At 35.3% G+C, this 22168-nt stretch overlaps 3 protein-coding genes across 3 annotated transcripts; all 3 read left to right on the top strand.

Moving 5' to 3' along the window:
- Window positions 1-362: 362 nt before the first annotated feature.
- LOC106369169 (proteinaceous RNase P 3) lies at window positions 363-9735 on the top strand. The gene is made up of 7 exons (XM_013809268.3): window positions 363-7089; window positions 7445-8513; window positions 8592-8693; window positions 8782-8960; window positions 9042-9162; window positions 9256-9324; window positions 9450-9735. Exons 1-7 carry the CDS (start codon window positions 6980-6982, stop codon window positions 9540-9542), a joined length of 1743 nt encoding a protein of 580 aa, XP_013664722.1. The 5' UTR covers window positions 363-6979; the 3' UTR covers window positions 9543-9735.
- Window positions 9736-10550: 815 nt separating this feature from the next.
- On the top strand, window positions 10551-13435 carry LOC106365369. Its single transcript, XM_013804812.3, has 2 exons — window positions 10551-12082; window positions 12477-13435. Exon 2 carries the CDS (start codon window positions 12479-12481, stop codon window positions 13277-13279), a length of 801 nt encoding a protein of 266 aa, XP_013660266.2. The 5' UTR covers window positions 10551-12082; window positions 12477-12478; the 3' UTR covers window positions 13280-13435.
- A 6836-nt stretch (window positions 13436-20271) lies between these two features.
- Window positions 20272-21953, top strand: LOC106365370. Its single transcript, XM_013804813.3, has 2 exons — window positions 20272-20597; window positions 20993-21953. The coding sequence occupies exon 2, from the start codon at window positions 20995-20997 to the stop codon at window positions 21793-21795; it is 801 nt and encodes a 266-aa protein (XP_013660267.2). The 5' UTR covers window positions 20272-20597; window positions 20993-20994; the 3' UTR covers window positions 21796-21953.
- The last annotated feature ends 215 nt before the right edge of the window (window positions 21954-22168 follow it).

Below are 22168 nucleotides of genomic sequence, written 5' to 3'. Positions count from 1 at the left end.
CAGATCTCTGTTAGTAGACGTTCCGATCTCCACTTGACTTTTCCAACTAAACTGGAATTGTTAGCAGATGTTGTGACTTTATGAGGATGTCTCCTACTTTTGCCTTCATCTCATACAAAGCTTCGAGATGCAAGATGATGCGTCATCAAGCTAAGTTCTTCTATTTTTTCTACTTGAGTTTTAATCTGATTGAAATTTAAGCTCTAAATTGTTTGGCCAATTTCATGCTTCGTAATTAAGATTCATACTTTGTGATTACCATGACACTTTGCTTTGTTATCATTAACTCATCATAACTATTTTTGGTTTGTTATAATTTAGCAAAAAAAAAAAAAACTATTTTTGCTTTGATGAACTAAAGAAAAAAAATTGTTATTATTTTATGTAGTCACGATTATCAAATTGGTAGTACTACGTGTTATTAATCTAGAAACAGAGTATTAGAGTTTATTTATTTGTTATAATAAGGCTTTGGTAAGTTTAATAATCTATATAAATAAAGTATTACTATTGGATCGATGATATGAGTGTTCGCATATAAATTTTATTTCTTTTTGATTTATTTGGTCAAACCCATCTAAACGTTTATCATTTATAATTTTTTTTTTAAAGTGTGGTCGTTGCTTGAGGTTTGTTATTGTTACTGATATATGAATACATATTTGATGTATCTAATGTTGAATAACAGCCATTCTTTATGAGCAAAAACTAAACATTTCAGGGTTATATTTATTCTTTATAAAGATGAAAGGTCTCCATCTCTATGAAGATATCTTCGCAAAACTTCTTCCTCATCAAGATAAGTACTATTTATTTAGTATGTTTAGTATTGTTTTGTGGTCAATAGAAGTCAGATTTGCTATATTAATTTTGTATATATCCACTGATTTTTTGGTTGAGAAAACTATTATTGGAAAATCAATGGGACATTAAGTAATATATAAAGGGTTAGAGTCAATCCACTAATTGTCAATTGGTTTTGAGTTGGAAGTCCATAATAAATCCGAATCTAACATGGTATCAGAACCCAGATCTTAATAAGTTGAACCCCTAATTAATATTAACCCTACCCGACCAGGTATATAGGTCGTAATTGACTCGCTCGACCGAGTATAACTGTCTTAAAAAGTTTCTGAGATTTCTGGTCGATAAGAACCATCATATCGAGGAGGGGTATTAAGGGATATGTATCCCACATTGAAAAATCAATGAGACATTAAGTAATATATAAAAGGTTAGGGTCAATCCACTAATTGCCAATTAGTTTTGAGTTGGAAGCCCATAATAAACCCGAATCTAACAAAAACTGATCTAAAAGGAAAATAGAAAAATAAATATAATGAAAATAATTAGTGGCATGATAATAACGAGTTAGTGCTTGGCATGATAGAATATATAGTTCAATGGTATGATAATAACGGATTAGTGCATGCTGTTAAATAATTAGGTTATTATTACTTATAGAATGCGTAGTTTGATCATAAATTAATATCATATTATTCTGTCATCACTTCTGAGAAGGTTTTAATATCGGGTGACCATAAATCCACCATATGATCACGAAATGTGATAAAGCTCGCTATCATTAACTAATCTAAGAATAAATGACCTAAAGTCTGTAAATAAAACCAACTATGTTGGATTTCTTGAAAAAAATTGATTTTTTTATGATGTATATATATTTGAAAATATATTTTTCACACGATTAATGTTGTCCGGCAGACACATGATTAAGAAAATAGATTAAAGAAGTTTATACTTGTATCCTGTCTCTTTGAGACTAAGAAAAATAATGAGCTATTGACGTAAGATAATAAATCAAGTCTAGTTGATTATGATCCATTCTCCTGAAGAGAATATGATATTTATACCACAAATAGTATTGTTCAAGAAAATGAACCTAAAAGTGGTGGTAGACGTGAATGTGGATATAAAGGTCAAGATCCAAATAGTTTTCTTTTTAGAATTCATACTCTCGCTTGGAGTTAAGAAAATATATATGGTAATAAAAAAATAGATATGATTCATTCATCTAAAGGTGAAATAAAATTATTGTGAGTATAATGTCTTGCGGCATCAAGATTATGGGAAGCTCTAGAGGAGCAGATACATGCTTGCTTATGGGAACGCAACTTAAAATCATTGATTCGTTATACTTTTCCAAGTCTCAAAGATCAAAAAGATCTAAGATATAACACATGACCTTAAGTTGGGTATGTTGTTGATTATAAAGTGAGATTCAATTCCAGATATATGAATTTGGAGTATCATTATCTCGAGGGAAAGATTAGATAATCTCACGTCCCTAGTAATTAGAACATCCAGAAATATGTTCACACTGGAAATAGACTTAAGGAGTCATTTATAAAATAAAACTACGAGATTTATAATCTAGTAATGTTGTGAGAATAAGTAAATGGAAATGTTGAATACCTTCAAACAGAAGTATTACGCAAAACACTATTGTATTACACAGTGATTAGAAAATGGAGATAAATGTAGAAGTAAACCAGAAGTTTACTCAAAATGTAATGTTTGGCAAACCGATTATGCCATTCCGGTTTAGTAATGATGCGAAAGATAATCATATGAACATTTGTTGAAGAACTATAAGATTCTTACGAATGATTTGCTATATGTTGCTTGCTTACAAGGCAATATAAGAATACAGTTTTCACCAGTCAAATAGATTTAGAATTTATTTATACAAGGAGATGTTTGTGGGCTTGATCACCCACTGGTGGACTGATCATCCACCATATGTTTATAATTAATGCATCGACAAGAGGGTCGTATGTATCCTTGTCATAGATCCGCAACCTGATGTTTGCAAGATTTATTGGTAATAATGGTGAAGTCACAAGCCTTTGATAATTATTTTATGCATGTTGAGATACATGATGAACATGTTGTAGCTAATGTTCATATGTAAGATGCATCAGCATTGATTCGCATAATGCCAAAAGTAATTAAGAACTCTCCCCATCAAATAGGCTATGGGTCAGGAATCAAAGATTCCATCTAGAAAATTTGGATAAGTTGTAGTTGCTCCACCACACCGCTAAAGATGGGACCTCAAAGGAGGTTATAAATATGTTGGGATATGATCTCCATTGATTATAAGATTTAATTAAAGTCTCAAAGTTAGTCTACCCAACATTAGGGGGAGAAAAATAAACAGCTGGAGAATGAATGAGTTGAATGAATTATCAATGATCCTCGGACTAAAGAGCGTGAATAAAAGTCCAAAACTGAATGATGGAGATAATTCTATTAAAAAGATTAGCATATGAGTTGCCAGACTCATTTACTGACATTAAGGAAGTGATTAAGTCACAAGTATCAGCCGTAAATGCTCATGTTTAAATGGATGTCCTAGAAGGACAATATCAAACTGCTAATGAGTCTAAAAATCGCCTGAAGCGTGATAGACCTATCAGTTCCAAATATAAAAATCCTCTGAAAAGAAAAAGAACATGAATGAGAATGGCAAAATCGAAGAATGAAATATTAAAGAGCTCGAGAAGAGATAGAAAACATGACAAGAAAAAAAAGATTCAGGTACATGAGAATAAAGAAATCTCAATAGCTATGTCATGTCTGGAAAAATATAGAACTGATATCAAATCGACATCGTAAATATATATGCATGCAATATAGCAGTTGATGAGAATGAGGATCATGAACCATCTATTGAAAAGTGTACACAAAGTAATGATTGGCCAAGATGGAAATAAGCAATAGATGTGGGATTAAATCTCTTGGAAAGAGAGAGTATTTGGACTAGTAGTCCATACACCTAATGGTGTAAAACCAGTGGCACATAAATAGGTCATTATGTGAAAGAATGAATGAGATGATGAAAAGTTATGAGATGCAAAAGAGTAGTTGCACAAGACTTCTCACAAAGACCTGAAATTGCTATAAGAAACACATCATGTGGTGGAAGCATCAACTTTCAAGTTTCTTTAGTCTGGCAAGAATTGAAAGCCATTGGAAAATGATAATTATGTCAATGCTTCAAAAGAATATAAACTGTAAGAAGCAGTAACCCCATAAGGATTTGAACTGCTAGGAGCAGTAAATGCTAGTTTTCGAGAACATTACCGCGCAAGTATGTTGAGCATATAAAAGAAAGAAAAAGTATTGGTCATGAAGTACCATGATATTGGAAATTTACTGATCTCTTTCATGATTGAAAGATGTGATTTTGTATGACAAGAGGGATAGTCATACTTGTAACTTTCACAAGAAGCAAAAGCATAACTCGTATGTATAAGTATGCATAATGTGAATGTTTAGAAAATTGTCTATAAAAGGAAATATGTGCATGGATTCCAAATAGGCCAAGATATGACATTTTGTGGGAACGAGAGGCTATGAGCTACAAGCCTAATGGTCTAAGAGATTATCTGAAAATCAAACGAGTCTATTCATTGAGAATATGTTTATATCCATTCCTAAAAGGATAATATGTATGATGATAATACATCTCCCAAAGATGATGCTTCCAGGGGGAGAATATGATGATGCGTGTGGTTGTACTCTTTTTCCTTATCATTGGTTTTGTGCCACTGGGTTTTCCATGTCAAGGTTTTAACGAGGAAACAAATAACACGCTAATGATAGACACCTAAAGAGGAATTTCATCAATCTTCCAAAGTATTTTTCGAGATTTAAGAAGCGGGAGAAAATGAGATAGATCAATCATAAATGAAGAAGAATAAAGAGATGAACGCATTCCATTCGTGTAACAGAATCAAAGGTCGAAAGTTTTCCAATCAAAGGAGACCTTCTTGATGGAATTAAAATATAAAATTGGTGTCCATAGAAATATCTTTGAGTCTACTTTCATCTCCAATTTTAATCAAGTCATTCTTCATGATATAACTTGAGATATGGCTATTTTCGTGGGACACGTACAAGCTGTCTCAGAATACCTAATATCGTATGATATTCAAAATACCGCTCGATATTTTCATCTTACCAGAGCCAGATCGGTGTCTAAAGTTAGACATGAATGTTAGCTTCAATTTCCAAGTGGTTTCACCAAGATATTCAAGTTTTAGTGAGGAGTGTCAAATCTGCCAAGAGAAGTGAACCGGTTCAAACCCAAGACGAATGAATTAATTCATCACATTAGATTGTGTCCTATCAGCTATATCAAGTTATGTTCTCATCAGGAGGAGTAGATGCGCGCTGCACTCTTTTTTCCTTAACCATGGTTTTTCCCACTGGGTTTTCCTGGTAAGGTTTTTAATGAGGCAGCATTCTACGTAGTGTTGTCAAACGGGTTGTTCCGTCCCGTCCCGGCGGGTCAGGTCCGCGCGGGCTGCGGTCTCTAAAAGCACTCTTTCTTGTGGGTTACGGCGGGTCAGGCCCGCGTGGGCTGCGGTCTCTAAAAGCTCGCCCAATCCTGCCCCGCCAAAATGCACAGTCCTTTACAGGTCGTCCCGCGGGCTGAGAGCCAAAAAGTGCACCAAGCGACTCTTAGCGCTGCATGCTGCTCCAGGACGCTACAGGCTGCTCCATGACAATTCTTGATGCTGCATGCTGCTCCAGGAGACCATGACGCTTCATCTACATGTTAAAGCTGTACGATTCATGCTTTTATACTACATATCTAACTTCATATCAGTTCTTGAAGTCATGTACACCCGACACAAACAAGCTCGAGTTATTGGAACTGGAGGGTCTGTATTAAGAATGCAATTTCAGTTCAGTTCATATCAATTCTCTACTAAGATTGTATGTATTAGATGAGAATCTGTATCAAGTCATAACCAAATCTTAAAGTGCAACAAATAACTAAGCTACCAGAGACTCGATCGAGAGTCTTGTCTTAACTTCACAGCGGATTTTGCGGCGTAGCTAATGAACAATCACCCTTCATTCCTTTGAATGATGTTTCATAAGCTACGCTGCGAAAATCCACTGAACTAGTCAAGACAAGTAATCTCAACTTCAAACAACAACTACCTAAACATAAATAAGCTAACAGAGACGCAACATCAGAGACAGAACACCATACATGTTCAGTGCAGAGGAAAAGAAGATGAACCAGTTGAGTCTTTGTTCACAATCACTCCATCACCTCGTCACATACAACAAAGAAAGACAAAAGACTCATCAGATATGTAATATCACAATTTCAATACCAAAGTCATGTCTTAACTTCGCAATTTCACAATTTCAAACAACAATTAGAGATCAAGCAAACCGAGATAGAGGCAGTTGAAACTAAACATCAAACAACAGTCTATGTAGATCATCTATAATCATCGTACTAAGACTCTGTCATTTTATTTGCATGCATGTAGAACGAGGAAGAAGGGAAGCGAATCATACCCTTGGAGGTCGCTTTGTAACTCGAAGTCGAACCGGTGGTGGATCGAAGCAGAGAACCCACGTTACCCACCTGAAAACGAGTAAAAATGTTAAAGCCCAAAAAAAAAAGGGTAACTACATAGATCTTTCTTTACCTGCGACATGCATGCGGTCACCGTCGTTGAAGAAACCATCACCGGAGATGGATTTTGGTCTACGGTGGAAAGGGAGTTTGCTTGTTGTGTCGGTCCCTTCTAAATTAGATCGAGTTGGTGTTTGAAACTTTTTTTTTTTTTTTCGTTGTCACCGTGCTTCTGTCAAAAATCTAAAAATTTAGTAATAATATCTGTATATTTTTACCAAAAATTTTAAAAATATTTTTTTGCCACCCAAACATGCTCAAAACATACAAAAGCAATGTTCTTCGTTTTTTCCAACAAAATGTTTTGTTTTGAACAGGACTAATATAGTACATCATAACTTTTACAGCAAATTTTTTTTTGAGATTTTCCAATTCATTTTTTGAAAACAATAAACGTATATATTTTGTATTAAACCAAAAATAATTTTTGTTTGGGGGTGTGTTTGAACGATAGAAAATAATAATATCTTTGATCTACTAATATACATACACATCCAAAACTCAAAAACTATGAAATTAAATAAACCTCCACTGCTTTGTTCTTCTTCGTCTTCCTTGCTCTGCGCCGACCCTCGTTCTCTCTGTGAAACTCTCTCACCGTATAGACCCATTCCTCGCAGGTTAGCTTCTTGATAAACCAATATACTCTTCACATATTCCCTGTGGTTGCATCTCTCTAAGGGTTTGTGTCAATCTTAGCACTACTGTGATTCATAAACCCTAGTTGTTCCCCTTTAACCTAGATTCCTCTGAAATCAATCGAAACTAGCTCTGAGTGTTGAGGAATCGAATCTCCAATTTCTTGTTCCTTAAACCCTTGTTTCTGATAAATCTAGAGTACATACCCTCTCTTAGTCTGATCTTCTTAGGGTCAATCTCTGTGTAAAGGTTGATACTTTTGTTTGTCTATGTGTAAAGTTTGATACTTTAGTTTGTTTCTGATCACTTAAAGTTGAGATCTTTTGTTCTTGTCAGGGTAAAGGTTTCATCCTCCACTTTGGCCAATGCAAAGTTTGTAACTTTGAAGTCTTTTGCAGCAAAGTTTCACCTGTGTTCTTCCATGGCCACCTCTGATCATCCCCGCTCTCGCCACCACCGAGACGAATCCCCTACAAAACCGAACAAGAAGAAGAAGGCAAGCCACAACCAAGAAAAGAACCTCCTTGTCAGTCTCCATTCATGTTCAAAGTCCAAAAACCTCTCAGCTGCGTTATCTCTTTACGACGCAGCCATCGCTTCCGGCGACGTCAGACTCAGCCAGCAACACTTCCAGTCCCTTCTCTACCTCTGCTCAGCTTCCCTTGGCGACCCATCTCTTCAGACCCTTGCCATCAACCATGGCTTCCAGGTTTTTGAACGTATGGTTAGCTCAGGGATAAGTCCTAACGAAGCATCTGTTACTTCAATGGCTAGACTAGCTGCTGCCAAGGGGGACGGTGATTATGCATTCAAGGTTGTCAAAGACATTGTTGCTGTTGGCGGCGTGTCTGTCCCGCGTCTGAGAACTTACGCTCCGGCTCTGCTCTGTTTCTGCGAGAGGTTGGAGGCCGAAAAGGGGTATGAAGTCGAAGAGCACATGGAGGCTTCAGGCATCGCCTTGGAGGAGGTGGAGATCTCGTCTTTGCTTAAAGTAAGCGCTGCCACGGGAAGAGAGAACAAGGTTTATAGATATTTGCATATGTTAAGGGAATGTGTTGGCTTTGTTAGCGAAGAAACTTCAAAAGTTATTGAGGAATGGTTCTCTAGTGAGAAAGCTAGCGAGGTTAGTGGGATTGGTTCTGATGTTGAGTTGCTTAGAGCAGCTGCTTTGAAGAATGGGGGTGGGTGGCATGGTCTTGGTTGGGTTGGGGAAGGCAAATGGATTCTGAAGAAAGGTAACGTTAGCGCTGATGGAGAATGTTTGAGCTGCGGTGAGCATTTGGCTTGTGTTGATACCAATGAGTTAGAGACTGAGAATTTTGTGAACTCTTTGGTGGCTTTGGCTGTGGAGAGGAAGGCGAAGATGAATTCGTCTGAGCCAATGGAGGACTTCAGCGAGTTTCAGGTTAGAGAGAAACTAAAAGTTTTCTATCTTTTATTGAACAAGAAGATGTACTTGTCTTGAACATCTTACATTTGGCAGGAGTGGCTTGAAAAGCATGGAGATTATGAAGCTATACTAGATGGAGCAAACATTGGGCTCTACCAACAAAATTTTGTAGATGGTGGTTTTAGTCTACCACAGGTCTCATCGCGTCTTCTTTCTTTGCATATTTTGTTTTTAATACATTTAGGTGAATACTGACACAATGCACAATGGTGCAAAAGAGCAGCTTGAAGCTGTAGTGAAGGAGCTTTACAATAAAAGTGGTAACAAAAAATGGCCGCTGATTCTCTTGCACAAGAAACGGGTCAATGCGCTTTTAGAAAACGTTAATCACCGGAATGTGGTGGAAGAGTGGATTAGTAATGATGTTCTATACACGACTCCACCAGGTTCTAATGATGATTGGTATGTACTTGGCTTAAGCTTCTTTTACTCTCAACACTTGGTTACTCAAATCTTTGATTCTTATTTATAAATTTGTTTCAGGTATTGGCTCTATGCTGCTGCTAAATTCAAGTGCTTGCTTGTGACTAATGATGAGATGAGAGATCACATTTTTGAACTATTAAGTACCAGTTTTTTCCAAAAATGGAAACTAAGGCATCAGGTAACTATAGAATTTGAAGTATATATGTTTTGATGTTTTCTAGACATTAAACCGATATTGAAAAGGTAAGTTTCGGTTTATGATTTGGTTCAGGTTCGGTATACATTTGTGAAAGGAAGTCTAAAGCTTGAAATGCCACCTCCTTTTTCGGTTGTGATCCAGGTTTGTTTTTGCAATCTCAAGTCAGATTTGTGTTTTCTTGTTTTGTATGAAATGGGTTCTTCTTGATGTTGTTGATAGACCTGATGAGTCTATGTATGATTATTTTTGGATATTTTTTTATTCAGGAATCGGAGAAAGGTTCATGGCACGTTCCGATCACGTGCAAAGACGGTGAGGAGTCTTTAAGAAACTGGATATGCGTTACGAGACAGAGTTGATAGAGAGATTCACTCGATGTTGTTGTATTTTTTGCTATATTTGTATACGTCAGCATCATTTTTGACCATGCAAACAATCAGAACCTTTGTCTTATTCTTAAAAGTTGTTTTGTGGTTCAAATTTACGAACCAAAACGAAACTGGTGCAAGTTTTTAATTTTTGAGTCGGGAAAAATGCCAATTTCACCATAAATTTGTTTTTTCTTGTCTTTGTACACAAACTTTTGAATCAAGTTTAAATCACAACGAACGAACTAAATTCTACGTAACCGGATTTGATTTCGGTTCGGATGTTTATGTGGCACACACGTGGCTTTAATTGTTTGGTCGATTAAAATCATTGATTTTTTTTTTATTTTTATTTTTTAAAATGGCACCTAGAGATGATGTCGTTTTGTCATTTTTAGCAACATAGAACTGGAAGAATATTATAATCAGGTTTCGTCGGCTTTTAACAGAACAAAACGATTCTATACCTACTCCCTCCACAGGCACCAATTGTTGAAGAAACACAAGTTTTAAGCTTGGATAATATTTGTATGGTGGATGGTTCATGGACATCCATAGATCAATTCAGCGGCATTGGATGGATTTGGAAGGATAACACGGGAAATATCCAACTTATGGGGACACAGAACTTAAGAAGGCGTGAGACAACATTACACTCGGAACTGAAAGCGCTAAAATAGACGATGGAGAGCATGTTTCAGCATTCAACCTGCCAAATATTTGAGACAGATTGCAAGAACCTGATTACGATGATAAAAGACCCCAAGCATGACCAAACTTTTCAACGGAGCCGGAGGTCATTCAAATTATCCCGATGTGCTATTCGGATTTCAAGATCAGCTACGTGCCAAGAACGCAAAATGAAATTACTGATTCTCTAGCTAGGAATGCTCGCTCTTTTTATAGATCTCTATGTTTAATTGGTTGTTCTATTCCGGTCTGGTTCCGGCCTGGTTACCCAGACCACATCATGTTTGAGTAATAGAATAGCCGTTTGTTGCAAAAAAAAAAAACAGAACAAAACGAAAAGTACGAAGAAGAAGAGAGAAAAGGCGATATGGAAAATAGAAGAAGGAGCTTTCCGACACACTGCAACTAAGTCATGAAAATATGGCAAACACGCCAGACTGCTAACTTGAAATACTGCAACTAAGTCATGGAGATGTTGAAATTACAGTTTTTTTTCTTTTTAAATCATCGTTTAGCCAAAATTAACTAGAAACTTAAATTCAGGTTGTTTCACTACTAACATTTTTTGAAGTATCAAATTAAAATTATTAAAGGTCAAAAAATAAAACTAACACGTTAGTAATAAAACAAACCATATAATGAATCAAACTACGGTAGTTTTTAAAAAAAATTATGGTTTTGTCAAATAGTTTGGCTTGTTTCACTAATAACACATCTTTGTAAGTAACAAATTAAGATTAATTAAAATCAAAAACTAAAAATAAGTCAATAGTAATAAAATATACCAAATTATAAATCAAAGTACAATTTATTTTCTAAAAAGAAATTTTGTCGTTTAGTCAAAGTTAACTTGAAGCTTAAATTAGGCTTGTTTCACTACTAACACATTTTGTTGAAGTATTAAAATTATTAAAATTCAAAATCTAAAAATAACTCTTTAGTAATAAAATAAACCGAATTTATATCGATATCAAGTCCATTCTTTACGAAACAAGAAATTTGTGATATTTCTATAAAGAATTGATATTTTACAGTCAGTCCATATTTTGGCATTATTTTAAAGATTTTTTTGCATTTATGATTTTGCCAACCTGTTAAGTGGTTAAAACAGTTTTGGAAAGTTGTTCAAATAACAGTATTTTTTTTTTTACAAATTTATCATTTAGTTAAAACTAGTTAGAAACTTAACTTGTTCACTACTAACACATATTTTGAAGTAACAGATTAAAATTATTAAAAATTAAAAATTAAAGTAATGCTTTAGTAATAAAATAAATTATAAATAAAATTACACTTAAAAAAAGAATTATCGCTTAGTCAAAATTAACTAAAACTTAAATTCGGGTTGTTTCAATGACACATTTTTTGAAATAAAAAAATTTAAATTATTAAAAGTCAAAAAGTAAAAAATAACATTTTAGTAATAAAATAAACCAAATTTATATCGATATTGTCAATTTTTACGAAACAATAAATTTGTGATATTTCTAAAAAGAATTGATGAATTCTACTCGTTACATATTTTTGGCATTATTTTAAAAAGATTTTTGCATTCATGATTTTGCCAGCCTGTTAGGTGGTCAAAATTTTTTTTGGAATGTTATTCAGACAAAAAGTCTGACTATTAGTAAACAAATTTAAGTAAAATATTTTTTGAGCATTGAAGTAATTTAATTAAGTGTAGAAAAAAATTCATTACTAATGAAAAAGCCTATTACAAGCCCATAATAGATTGCTTATAAATCAGAATGAGAAGATATAATTAACCAAACACCACAAGAGAGAAAAACTCGAAGAAAATATTTCGATCCTTATCAACATTTCTGAACCAAAATTTTCTGGTATTTCTCTTGTTTAATCATACAAAAGTTGATCTGTCTTTTTATAAAATATAATTGTCTCTGTTTAGTGTTTCTAATCTTCATTTCATTTTTATACTTTGTTATCGTGATTTTTTTTTGTATATACCCTATCGGATGCTTTGATCCGGTCGATCTCGGGAGAAATTGTTATTCTGATTAAAGTGCATAGATCTATTGATTCCTAGGTTTCTGCTATATTTCTGATATGCTTTTAAATCAGTTCCATGATGAATATATAACAATTAGATTTATATTGAATCAGTGTGAAACCCTATAGAATGTTTTGTAGATTTGCCATGAAAACAATCCACACTTGTCTTTGTGCAATAGAACTTTGTGTTTGTTCTATTTATCTATTTGTTGTTATCTGTAGAAATGAATCCGTTGAATCTAGCCACCACAAGCTCACCACCTCCAGTTGCTAATGATCTCTTGGCGAAGCGAAAGAGACGCCGTCCACGCAAAGATGAAACCACAACACAGCCTCAACAAGAAAACGTTAACCTGGTTGGTAAGACGTTTTCTGCTGTGGTCGCAGGATCTTTCGACACGGGGCACATCGTCAATGTCAAGGTGAAGGACAGTGACACGGAACTGATAGGTTTCGTGTTCAGGAAGGGAAAAGTCACTCCGGTAGCTCCTGAAAACGACGTGGCTCCCCATGTTAAAATGGTTGCGAAAGAAGGAATCAAGAACCAAACTGATCTCCCTCCTAATGATCAACCAGTGAAAGATGTGGAGATCTGTGAATCTGCTCGACCGTTGTCTCTAGTGCCGTATCAGAGCGATGACGAAGAACCCAAGGAAGCTGTGGTGGAGGAGAGAGATGGAGTTATGGAAGAAGGAGAAGCTGCGACTCCTTTGCTGGAGTTTTTTCCAACTCCGGAGGCGACTGTGGTGGCTTCTCAACAGAATCTTGCCTTGGCACAGAAAGAAGAGGCTACAGGTGAGGCTCGTGGGTTTGGTGTTGAGGAACCTGTTGGTCCGGTAGAGAAAGTGCCGCAGGAGCTTAGGCTAGAGCTTGGGAACAAGATGATAATGAGTGGAGACAGCAAAAATGGAACAGATCCTAACACATCTGTGTCCAAGAGTGGCTTCGTAGCGAATTTGTTTGAAGGAGAAGGCAATAAGGTTGACTGTGCCATGGAGGAAGAAGCAGCTCCATCAGTTCCGTAGTTAACAAAATGAACACCGTTCTGTTATTTTATATTGTAAGACTCTCCATTGCCTATTCTGTTTTTCTCTTGTTTCAGTTGTTTGTTTAAAACATTTGTGTTCAGTGTTTGTTGTAAAACTATTTCTTCGTCTGGTTATTCAAGCATTTGTTTCCTTTAAATTCTAACAAGGATACAACAAAGTGACTAAATAGCATTTTAGCCCGTCTCACTCTTTTATTGGACCATGTGTAAATTTATAAAAATAAAATAACACATGCATTCTATAAAAATGAGCTCAAATATTTTCGTAAAAGGCTCTAAACACTAACTAAAGTTTGCAAAAAATATATTCCGGGGGCCCTGTGCAAATGTGCTTTAAGCACATGCCTAGAGAGAGCTTTTAGGATATGTAGATAAATTAGTTGCACTAGCAAAGGAAGCTAAAACCAAAGACGTTTTATCTTCATATGTAAAGCAGACATAAGTCGGATGGAGTTGTTCTTTGGAATAACTTCTCTTTCGATCAGAATTTGGTTTAATTACATGAGCTACTGACAGAAAGAAAAAGATAAATTAGTTGCATATATTGATGAAATATATATTGATGAAATAGTGGAAGCTTTGTTGTGCAGTTGTTTTGATTGTGTTCGTTAGTACTTCTACATCAGCAAACGTTCAAATTCCAGAAAATACTATTTCCGTTTCTAATTAAGTGTCACTTTGACATTTTTCACACAAATTAAGAAAGTAAATGAATTGCAATTAAGTTTCTATTAATTACACATATCTGACCAATAGTATTTGAGATAAATATAATTATTTATAAGATCAATGCACTTTGCAATTAATTTTAAGCTGAATGTAAGTAAAATTTGCATTGAAATTCTAAAGTGACACTCTCTATGTAACAAGAAAAAAATGTTAAAATGACATTTAATATTAAACAGATGAAATATTATTTAGCAGTTATGCACAAATTAATTGAAAATAAGTAGCATAAAATATTTAGCATAAATGCAATTTTGTAAAACTGTTTGGGATGGTGCAAAAATAATTTTCGGCTGTAAAGTAACAATTCTCAAAAATGAATTTTGATGAAATAGTGGTAGAAGCATCCTTAGTCTAGTGGGTTGACTGGGGTTAATCAATGTATCTATACCAGGAAGTCCATGTTTTAATTATCGGAGAATAGTGATTTTTTTTTTTAATGAAACTAATATTATTCAACCCGTTAAACGGAAAATTCAGATCCGGTTACAAAATCGATTTGAACAAAAGTTCCTAAATCAATGTATAGTGATTTATTAAACAATTATACATATACTATGAGGAAAGGTTTACAAGAGATCTTCAACATGGTACAAGTAAACCCGGCAAAATGTGAATCTTCATAGGACGGCTCAAGTGATGCAGTTGGACATAGATCTTCATAAAATATCGTATTGTCAGTTGTCGAATCGTCCATGTAATCTTTCTCATAATTGTAATATAGTAATAATTCAGTGCTAAAAAAACATCATATGTCAATTAACCATTAAGTATACACTTTATTGTATGAAAAATCTATTGTATAACACCTTTTATTAGGCCTGGGCATTTTACCCGGATCCGAAGACCCGAACCGGAACCGACCCGAAAATACAGGTTCGGGTCCGGGTCCAGGTCCATTCTAAGTACCTATTGGGTCTTTTTTTTGGACCCGCGGGTCTCGGTTTGGGTCCGGGTCCTACCCGAGACCAGTTCAGGTACCCGAAGTACCCGCAAATAATTGTATATACTAGGTATATTTGGGTGATTGGGTATATTTTTGGTATTTTGTTTTTTTTTTAAAAGTTTCGGGTTTGGATTTTCGGGTATAATTGTAGGTTTTTGGTGAAATTTTAGATTTTTAGAAAATATAATTTGGGTATTCGGGTAAAATTCGGGTATGTTTTGGATTTTCGTGTCTGATTTTGGATAATTTTTTGGGTATTTTTGCGGTTCTTCGGGTATTTTTAGAGTTTTCGGATCCAGTTTGGGTACTTCGGGTCTATTTCGGGTCCTAAATACCCGAACCGACCCGGATCCGAAATATACCCGAAAATTTTGGGTATTTTACGGGTATTGAAATTATAGACCCGAACCGACCCGGACCCGACAAGACCCGACCCGGAACCGACCCGAAAAGTTATAGGTACCTATATGAGTCTAAATTGCTAGGACCCGAAGGACCCGGACCCGACAATACCCGACCCGAACCCGACCCGAAGACCCGGATGCCCAGGCCTACCTTTTATCTTAATTTTTTAAAATATGCATAGATAATGCTTTTTTACTTTTGTTTTGTTGGTTGAGGCAATGACCGTTTTAACTGCCCAAAACTAGAGTTTGCCTTCTTCTAGAATTCAAATTCATCTGAAAGTTTTGTTTTCCTCTTCTTTGCTTATAGAAACTGAACAAAAAGATTTCTTCACTCAGATTTGACTACTATTTTGAAGAAAGTTTGAAGAATGGATTTTCATTTGAAGACTTATTTGGTAATATTCAAAATAAGAATTAGTTCGTGGTGATTTATAAGTTTTGATTCAAAAATGTGTATATAAAGACAAAGGAAGAGTCAAGTTTAAATATTTTTTATTGTTGTAAGGAAAATATTTTCTAATAAATATTGTTTTATATTTTAGAGTGAATTGACTCAATATACTTAACTTGACTCAAAATTAGGAAACTACCTTCGCAGCTGGAAACTCACATTTATTGTAGCAAAAAAGACATAAACTGACTATTTTACCCTTTTTAATTGGACACTTAAGAGAGAGAAGTTTTCAACTTCTTCTTCTTCTTCATCTTTTATCTTGTTGGACGTACGATCGCTTCTCATGTTCTCTAGTTTGGGAAAGTCGTCACTTTAGGATCCATTTTGCCAAGCCAGAGTTACTGTGGTTTGTACTCTCCCACCATTGACGGCTGTGGCTTCCTGCAACATAACTCTGCAGCATAACTCTGAAGCTAATCCTCTCACCAATTAAGCGGAGGATCCCATTTTGCCAAGCCGGAGTTAGGAAAATAGAGAGCTTTATTCAGCTAAGCATAGCTTACTGGTTAATGTTGGTCCTCCTCAACAACGGCCACTACTTGCAATTATGGAGTCACCTCCTCTTGTGCAGTCATTGAAATCATTTATTGGATATTTATTCTATTGATTTTGGTAGATGTTAATTGATCTTGTTAGTTTCGTACTGTAACTTGGTAATAAATTACTAGTATGTTAACCAAAAAATACAAAAAAGTTGAACGCTAAATTTTATCGTAACGTGTTATATGAATTGTTAGTGGGTAATTTATTAATCCCAAGGTATGCTTCCAACGAATGTATCGATTTAAATTAGCATACTACATGTTTTCTTAGCGTATTATATTTACGTGTAAAGAGTAAAAGAATAATTAGCATATATAGAAGTAAATGCTCATATCAATCTAATATGTTTTCTACCATATAAAACATAATATTAGACGCAAAACAATAGTTTATATATAATACAATAATTGTTAACCGTTAAGAATATAGAAGCTAAATAGATAATGATTGAATTATCCGCTAACCTATTTTCAATATCTAACAAATTATATATCAACTAACGAAAACTATTTTCAATATTTTACCATCCATTTTAAAAAAGCGGCAACAAATCTTTGTAACAGCTAATCTTTCATGTATGAACTAATACTTTGTATTATCTAAACAACTATGTATCAGTTAGCATCACCCACGGTTTGTTAACATATAACAAAAACATGTATCAGCTCACAATATCAAATCTATAGCAACAAACCATATCTTTATCAGCTAACAACAATCTAATCTGTTACATTGTATCTGCAACTATTCGCAAATGAAATGTATGAGATCCATGTCATCGTCTCAATGTTGTCATCTTAATCTAAGGAAGAACCCATTGTTTCTCTAAATATATGCTTGATCCATACGACCATGTACTTTTACAAACTTTTGAATCAAAGATCTCTCCATGACAAGCCATGAAATCCCTTTAAATCCTCCATGTAATGATCAGTTTCGAACTAACCACCGGAGTAGGTACATAATGATCTCGTCGAGAGAGACGTAATCGCTAGGACAATAAGATGTGTTGAACGGAGCATATATATGTAGCCGAAAACAGAGACGCAGCGGTGAAACATTGGCGCTAAGCCTCGTCATGAACGTTATCCTAGTTATCGCAAGGCTTGGCGACTGTTTCAATCAAGGTAATCGTTTTCATCTGCCTTTTCCGAGAAGGTATAGTAGACGATGACAATAGCAGAGTACATGGAGGAGAAATGGTGAATTAAAGCTTGTTTACGGATGAAGAAATATACAAATGAAATCATTAAAAGTAGAAGTGAAAATGTTGCTGAGACTTTTAAAGAGATAGAGGAGAGAGACAGAGAACGTGGGAGAAGGAACGTGGTTCAAGAGTACAATTGGATTATCAAATTGTAAACAGTACCACTAACAAGGAAGTGGTATTTACTTAATTATGATTTTTTGTGGATGTATGCAACCTAAATACTCTATATTTTAATAAGTAACTCCATAAGTTATATGACTTTCTATTGTTTACTCAAAATTACAGTTTTATTTTTACTAGGGGCATAGACCCCGTGCAAGCGCGGAACCGGGGATATTGTTGTTGTATTGGATAATTTTGTGTATAGGATGTTGTGTTTTCACTTACATACTCTACCATGTCTACAATGCAATTTCTGTTGTGTGGTATTGCACTCAAACCTAAATTTAAGACATTTTTCTAGCCTATGTATGCATGTTTTGGCAATGATTTAGTAACGAAATGACAACATTCCATTATATTGGTACTGTGTTCAGATGTTGGTCACAGATCTAACAGACTCAGCCGTCTTTGTTGGTTTAAACAGAAAATAACATAGGTGACAAAAATAATTTGGTGTAATCGTTCTTTTTTTGCACCTTCGTCGTACCCCTAAACTTTCAAATGCTCAAATCAAATCCGTAATTTACAAAATTGGAAGAATCTGTAAGTTTTGGACTTTGTTTTTTTGTGCTCACTAAATAACAAATCACTTTAATTCTCAGGCTCAAAATATTTCAAGAAAGTAAACAGGCAATTAACGATAAAAATACTTACGTGGATTTAGTAAAGTCTGATTCTAAAACAAATCCATAAATCCCTTGAAAACCTCAGAACTTTAAACCTAAATTTAGAAAATCAAAAGCATTGTCATATATAGGATTTAGTTGTATTAGAGTCTAATCCTAGACTCATATTATTTTTGTTTGTTTGAAAAGAGGCTTTCTATGGTTATAAGAGGAAAAGAAAACTTTATACAGCTCAGAGCAATATTTGTGAAAAGAGCGAGACGATATGCAGCCCAACACATCAGAGAACAATTTAGAACATTGGTTACTCTCTCTCTCTCTCTCTCTCTCGTTTGACCAACATTGAGCCATACGTTCATAAAAGCGAGCTAATAATAATTACTTTTTAAATATTAATAAAATAATTTTTAAGCAGAAAAGTTAATATAATCTGGTATTTTCAAAATTGAATACAATTAGCACCTGCACAAACCGTTAGTGGATTTAGACGACTAACGGTAATGTGAGAGGCAATGAGCTTAAGTAAACCCTCAGGCAGAAGCAAGAGCTTCTCCCCACTCCTATCACATAGAACCTGTAAAATATCTTCACAACTGTAAGCAACAGAACACCAAACTGCTAAATAAAAGGAGGATGGACGGTGGCCATACCTGTAACTTGATGCTACAAACTGCCCAAAGTAAGAACCTTTCTTCTCCGGCAAGCTTGTACATTTTGATGGCTGTCTGTCATAAAGTAAGACATAAGAAAAAGAGAGATAAAAAGATATAATAACACAAAAATGTTCATCACCAGCAAAAAGACCAACCTGCTGCTGCTTCATAAAAGAATATTCACGAACATAGCAATTGAATAGCCCCATCATAAGCTCCAAATTATTAGGGAATCTACCACAGGCATGAGCGTAACAACCAGTAGCCAAGTCCACTAATAACATTAAAAAAAACGAATTCGATAAGGCTGCGACGAACTGATGCTCAGCGACACGTGCGACGACAAAACGGTCCAATCTCACAATAGAACCATCTTTCAAATCATTCCGGTAGTGGCTGGCACGATTAGCGGGCGGGAATGAACCCGTGAATCACATAGTCCTACAGGAAATAAAAGATCATATATTTCAAAGTTTCAATTTATGAAGAAACGAAACCGGAAAGAGAAAAACATAAAAAGAATCGAAACAATCCTCACCAATTCATCGAGGAGAATCATTATCCCCATAAACTCTTCGTTCTTGTTAATGTTCCGGGAATCCCAAAAGTGGATGAGGCGACCAACAACGGACTGAGCAGCTCTGCCGAGGCGAAGAGAGTTGAAAGTGAAGTAGTCGACGACGACGTAAGCGACGGAAGCACCGTAAACGACCTCTATATATAGATTACTCGAGAAGGCGTTAGAATAGGACGCGTTCCATCGGCTGCGAACGTAGGTTTAAAGAGATCGAGTGAGGAAATGGTATCGTCGGAAGAGGAATCGCTTTGAGTGACGAAAGATCTGGAATAAGAAAATGAAACCCTAACAATAATCGGGCTATACACAAAACCCACAAAGGAAAAATAAAATAAAATTAACCCCTTTAAAAATTATACACAGATCACAGACCCAATCCCTTTCGTTTTAAAAATAAAAGATAAATAAGGCGTGGATCCCACAATTTGCTGACGTGTCACCTCAGGAAAGAGAGAATGCCTCATTATATTATAAATTTTACAAATTTATCGTTTTACCAAAATTAAATAGAAACTTAAATTCGGGTTGTTTCACTACTAACGCATTCTTTTGAAATAACATATTAAAATTGTTAAAGGTCAAAAAGTAAAACAAACACTTTAGTAATAAAATAAACCAGACAATAAATCAAACTACAGTTTTAAAAATATAAAGATATAGTTTGATACTTTTGTTTGTCTATGTGTAAAGTTTGATTTTTGCATTCATGATTTTGCCAGCCTGTTAGGTGGTCAAACAGATTTTTGGAATGTTATTCAGACAAAAATTCTAACTATTAGTAAAAAAATTTAAGGAAAATATTTTTTGAGCATTGAAGTAATTTAATTAAGTGTAGAAAAAAATTCAGTACCAATGAAAAAGCCTATTACAAGCCCATAATAGATTGCTTATAAATCAGAATGAGAAGATATAATTAACCAAACACCACAAGAGAGAAAAACTCAAGAAAATATTTCGATCCTTATCAACATTTCTAGACCAAAATTTTCTGGTATTTCTCTTGTTTAATCATACAAAAGTTGATCTGTTTTTTTATAAAATATAATTGTCTCTGTTTAGTGTTTCTAATCTTCATTTCATTTTTATACTTTGTTATCCTGATTTTTTTTTTGTATATACCCTATCGGATGCTTTGATCCGGTCGATCTCGGGAGAAATTGTTATTCTGATTAAAGTGCATAGATCTATTGATTCCTAGGTTTCTGCTATATTTCTGATATGCTTTTAAATCAGTTCCATGATGAATATATAACAATTAGATTTATATTGAATCAGTGTGAAACCCTATAGAATGTTTTGTAGATTTGCCATGAAAACAATCCACACTTGTCTTTGTGCAATAGAACTTTGTGTTTGTTCTATTTATCTATTTGTTGTTATCTGTAGAAATGAATCCGTTGAATCTAGCCACCACAAGCTCACCACCTCCAGTTGCTAATGATCTCTTGGCGAAGCGAAAGAGAGGCCGTCCACGCAAAGATGAAACCACAACACAGCCTCAACAAGAAAACGTTAACCTGGTTGGTAAGACGTTTTCTGCTGTGGTCGCAGGATCTTTCGACACGGGGCACATCGTCAATGTCAAGGTGAACGACAGTGACACGGAACTGATAGGTTTCGTGTTCATGAAGGGAAAAGTCACTCCGGTAGCTCCTGAAAACGACGTGGCTCCCCATGTTAAAATGGTTGCGAAAGAAGGAATCAAGAACCAAACTGATCTCCCTCCTAATGATCAACCAGTGAAAGATGTGGAGATCTGTGAATCTGCTCGACCGTTGTCTCTAGTGCCGTATCAGAGCGATGACGAAGAACCCAAGGAAGCTGTGGTGGAGGAGAGAGATGGAGTTATGGAAGAAGGAGAATCTGCGACTCCTTTGCTGGAGTTTTTTCCAACTCCGGAGGCGACCGTGGTGGCTTCTCAACAGAATCTTGCCTTGGCACAGAAAGAAGAGGCTACAGGTGAGGCTCGTGGGTTTGGTGTTCAGGAACCTGTTGGTCCGGTAGAGAAAGTGCCGCAGGAGCTTAGGCTAGAGCTTGGGAACAAGATGATAATGAGTGGAGACAACAAAAATGGAACAGATCCTAACACATCTGTGTCCAAGAGTGGCTTCATAGCGAATTTGTATGAAGGAGAAGGCAAGAAGGTTGACTGTGCCATGGAGGAAGAAGCAGCTCCATCAGTTCCGTAGTTAACAAAATGAACACCGTTCTGTTATTTTATATCTTCAGACTCTCCATTGCCTATTCTGTTTTTCTCTTGTTTCAGTTGTTTGTTTAAAACATTTGTGTTCAGTAATTGTTGTAAAACTGTTACTTCTTCTGGTTATTCAAGCATTTGTTTCCTTTAAACTCTAACAAGGATACCACAGAGTAATTAACAGCATTTTAATTACCAGTGACGATCTTCGACAGTGACGATCTTCGACCCATCCTGTCAAGAAAATCCAGTTCACACCATTGCATTCATAGACACCGGAGCCCATACAACGATTATAAATCCCAAAATTCTTTCTCCGTCCAAGTGGCTACCTTATCAACATGAGTTTCGTGTTGCAAACTCGG

The sequence above is a fragment of the Brassica napus genome, chromosome C1, assembly GCF_020379485.1.
Source record: "Brassica napus cultivar Da-Ae chromosome C1, Da-Ae, whole genome shotgun sequence".
Taxonomy (NCBI): Eukaryota; Viridiplantae; Streptophyta; class Magnoliopsida; order Brassicales; family Brassicaceae; genus Brassica; species Brassica napus.
This window is presented reverse-complemented; position numbering and strand designations above follow the sequence as displayed.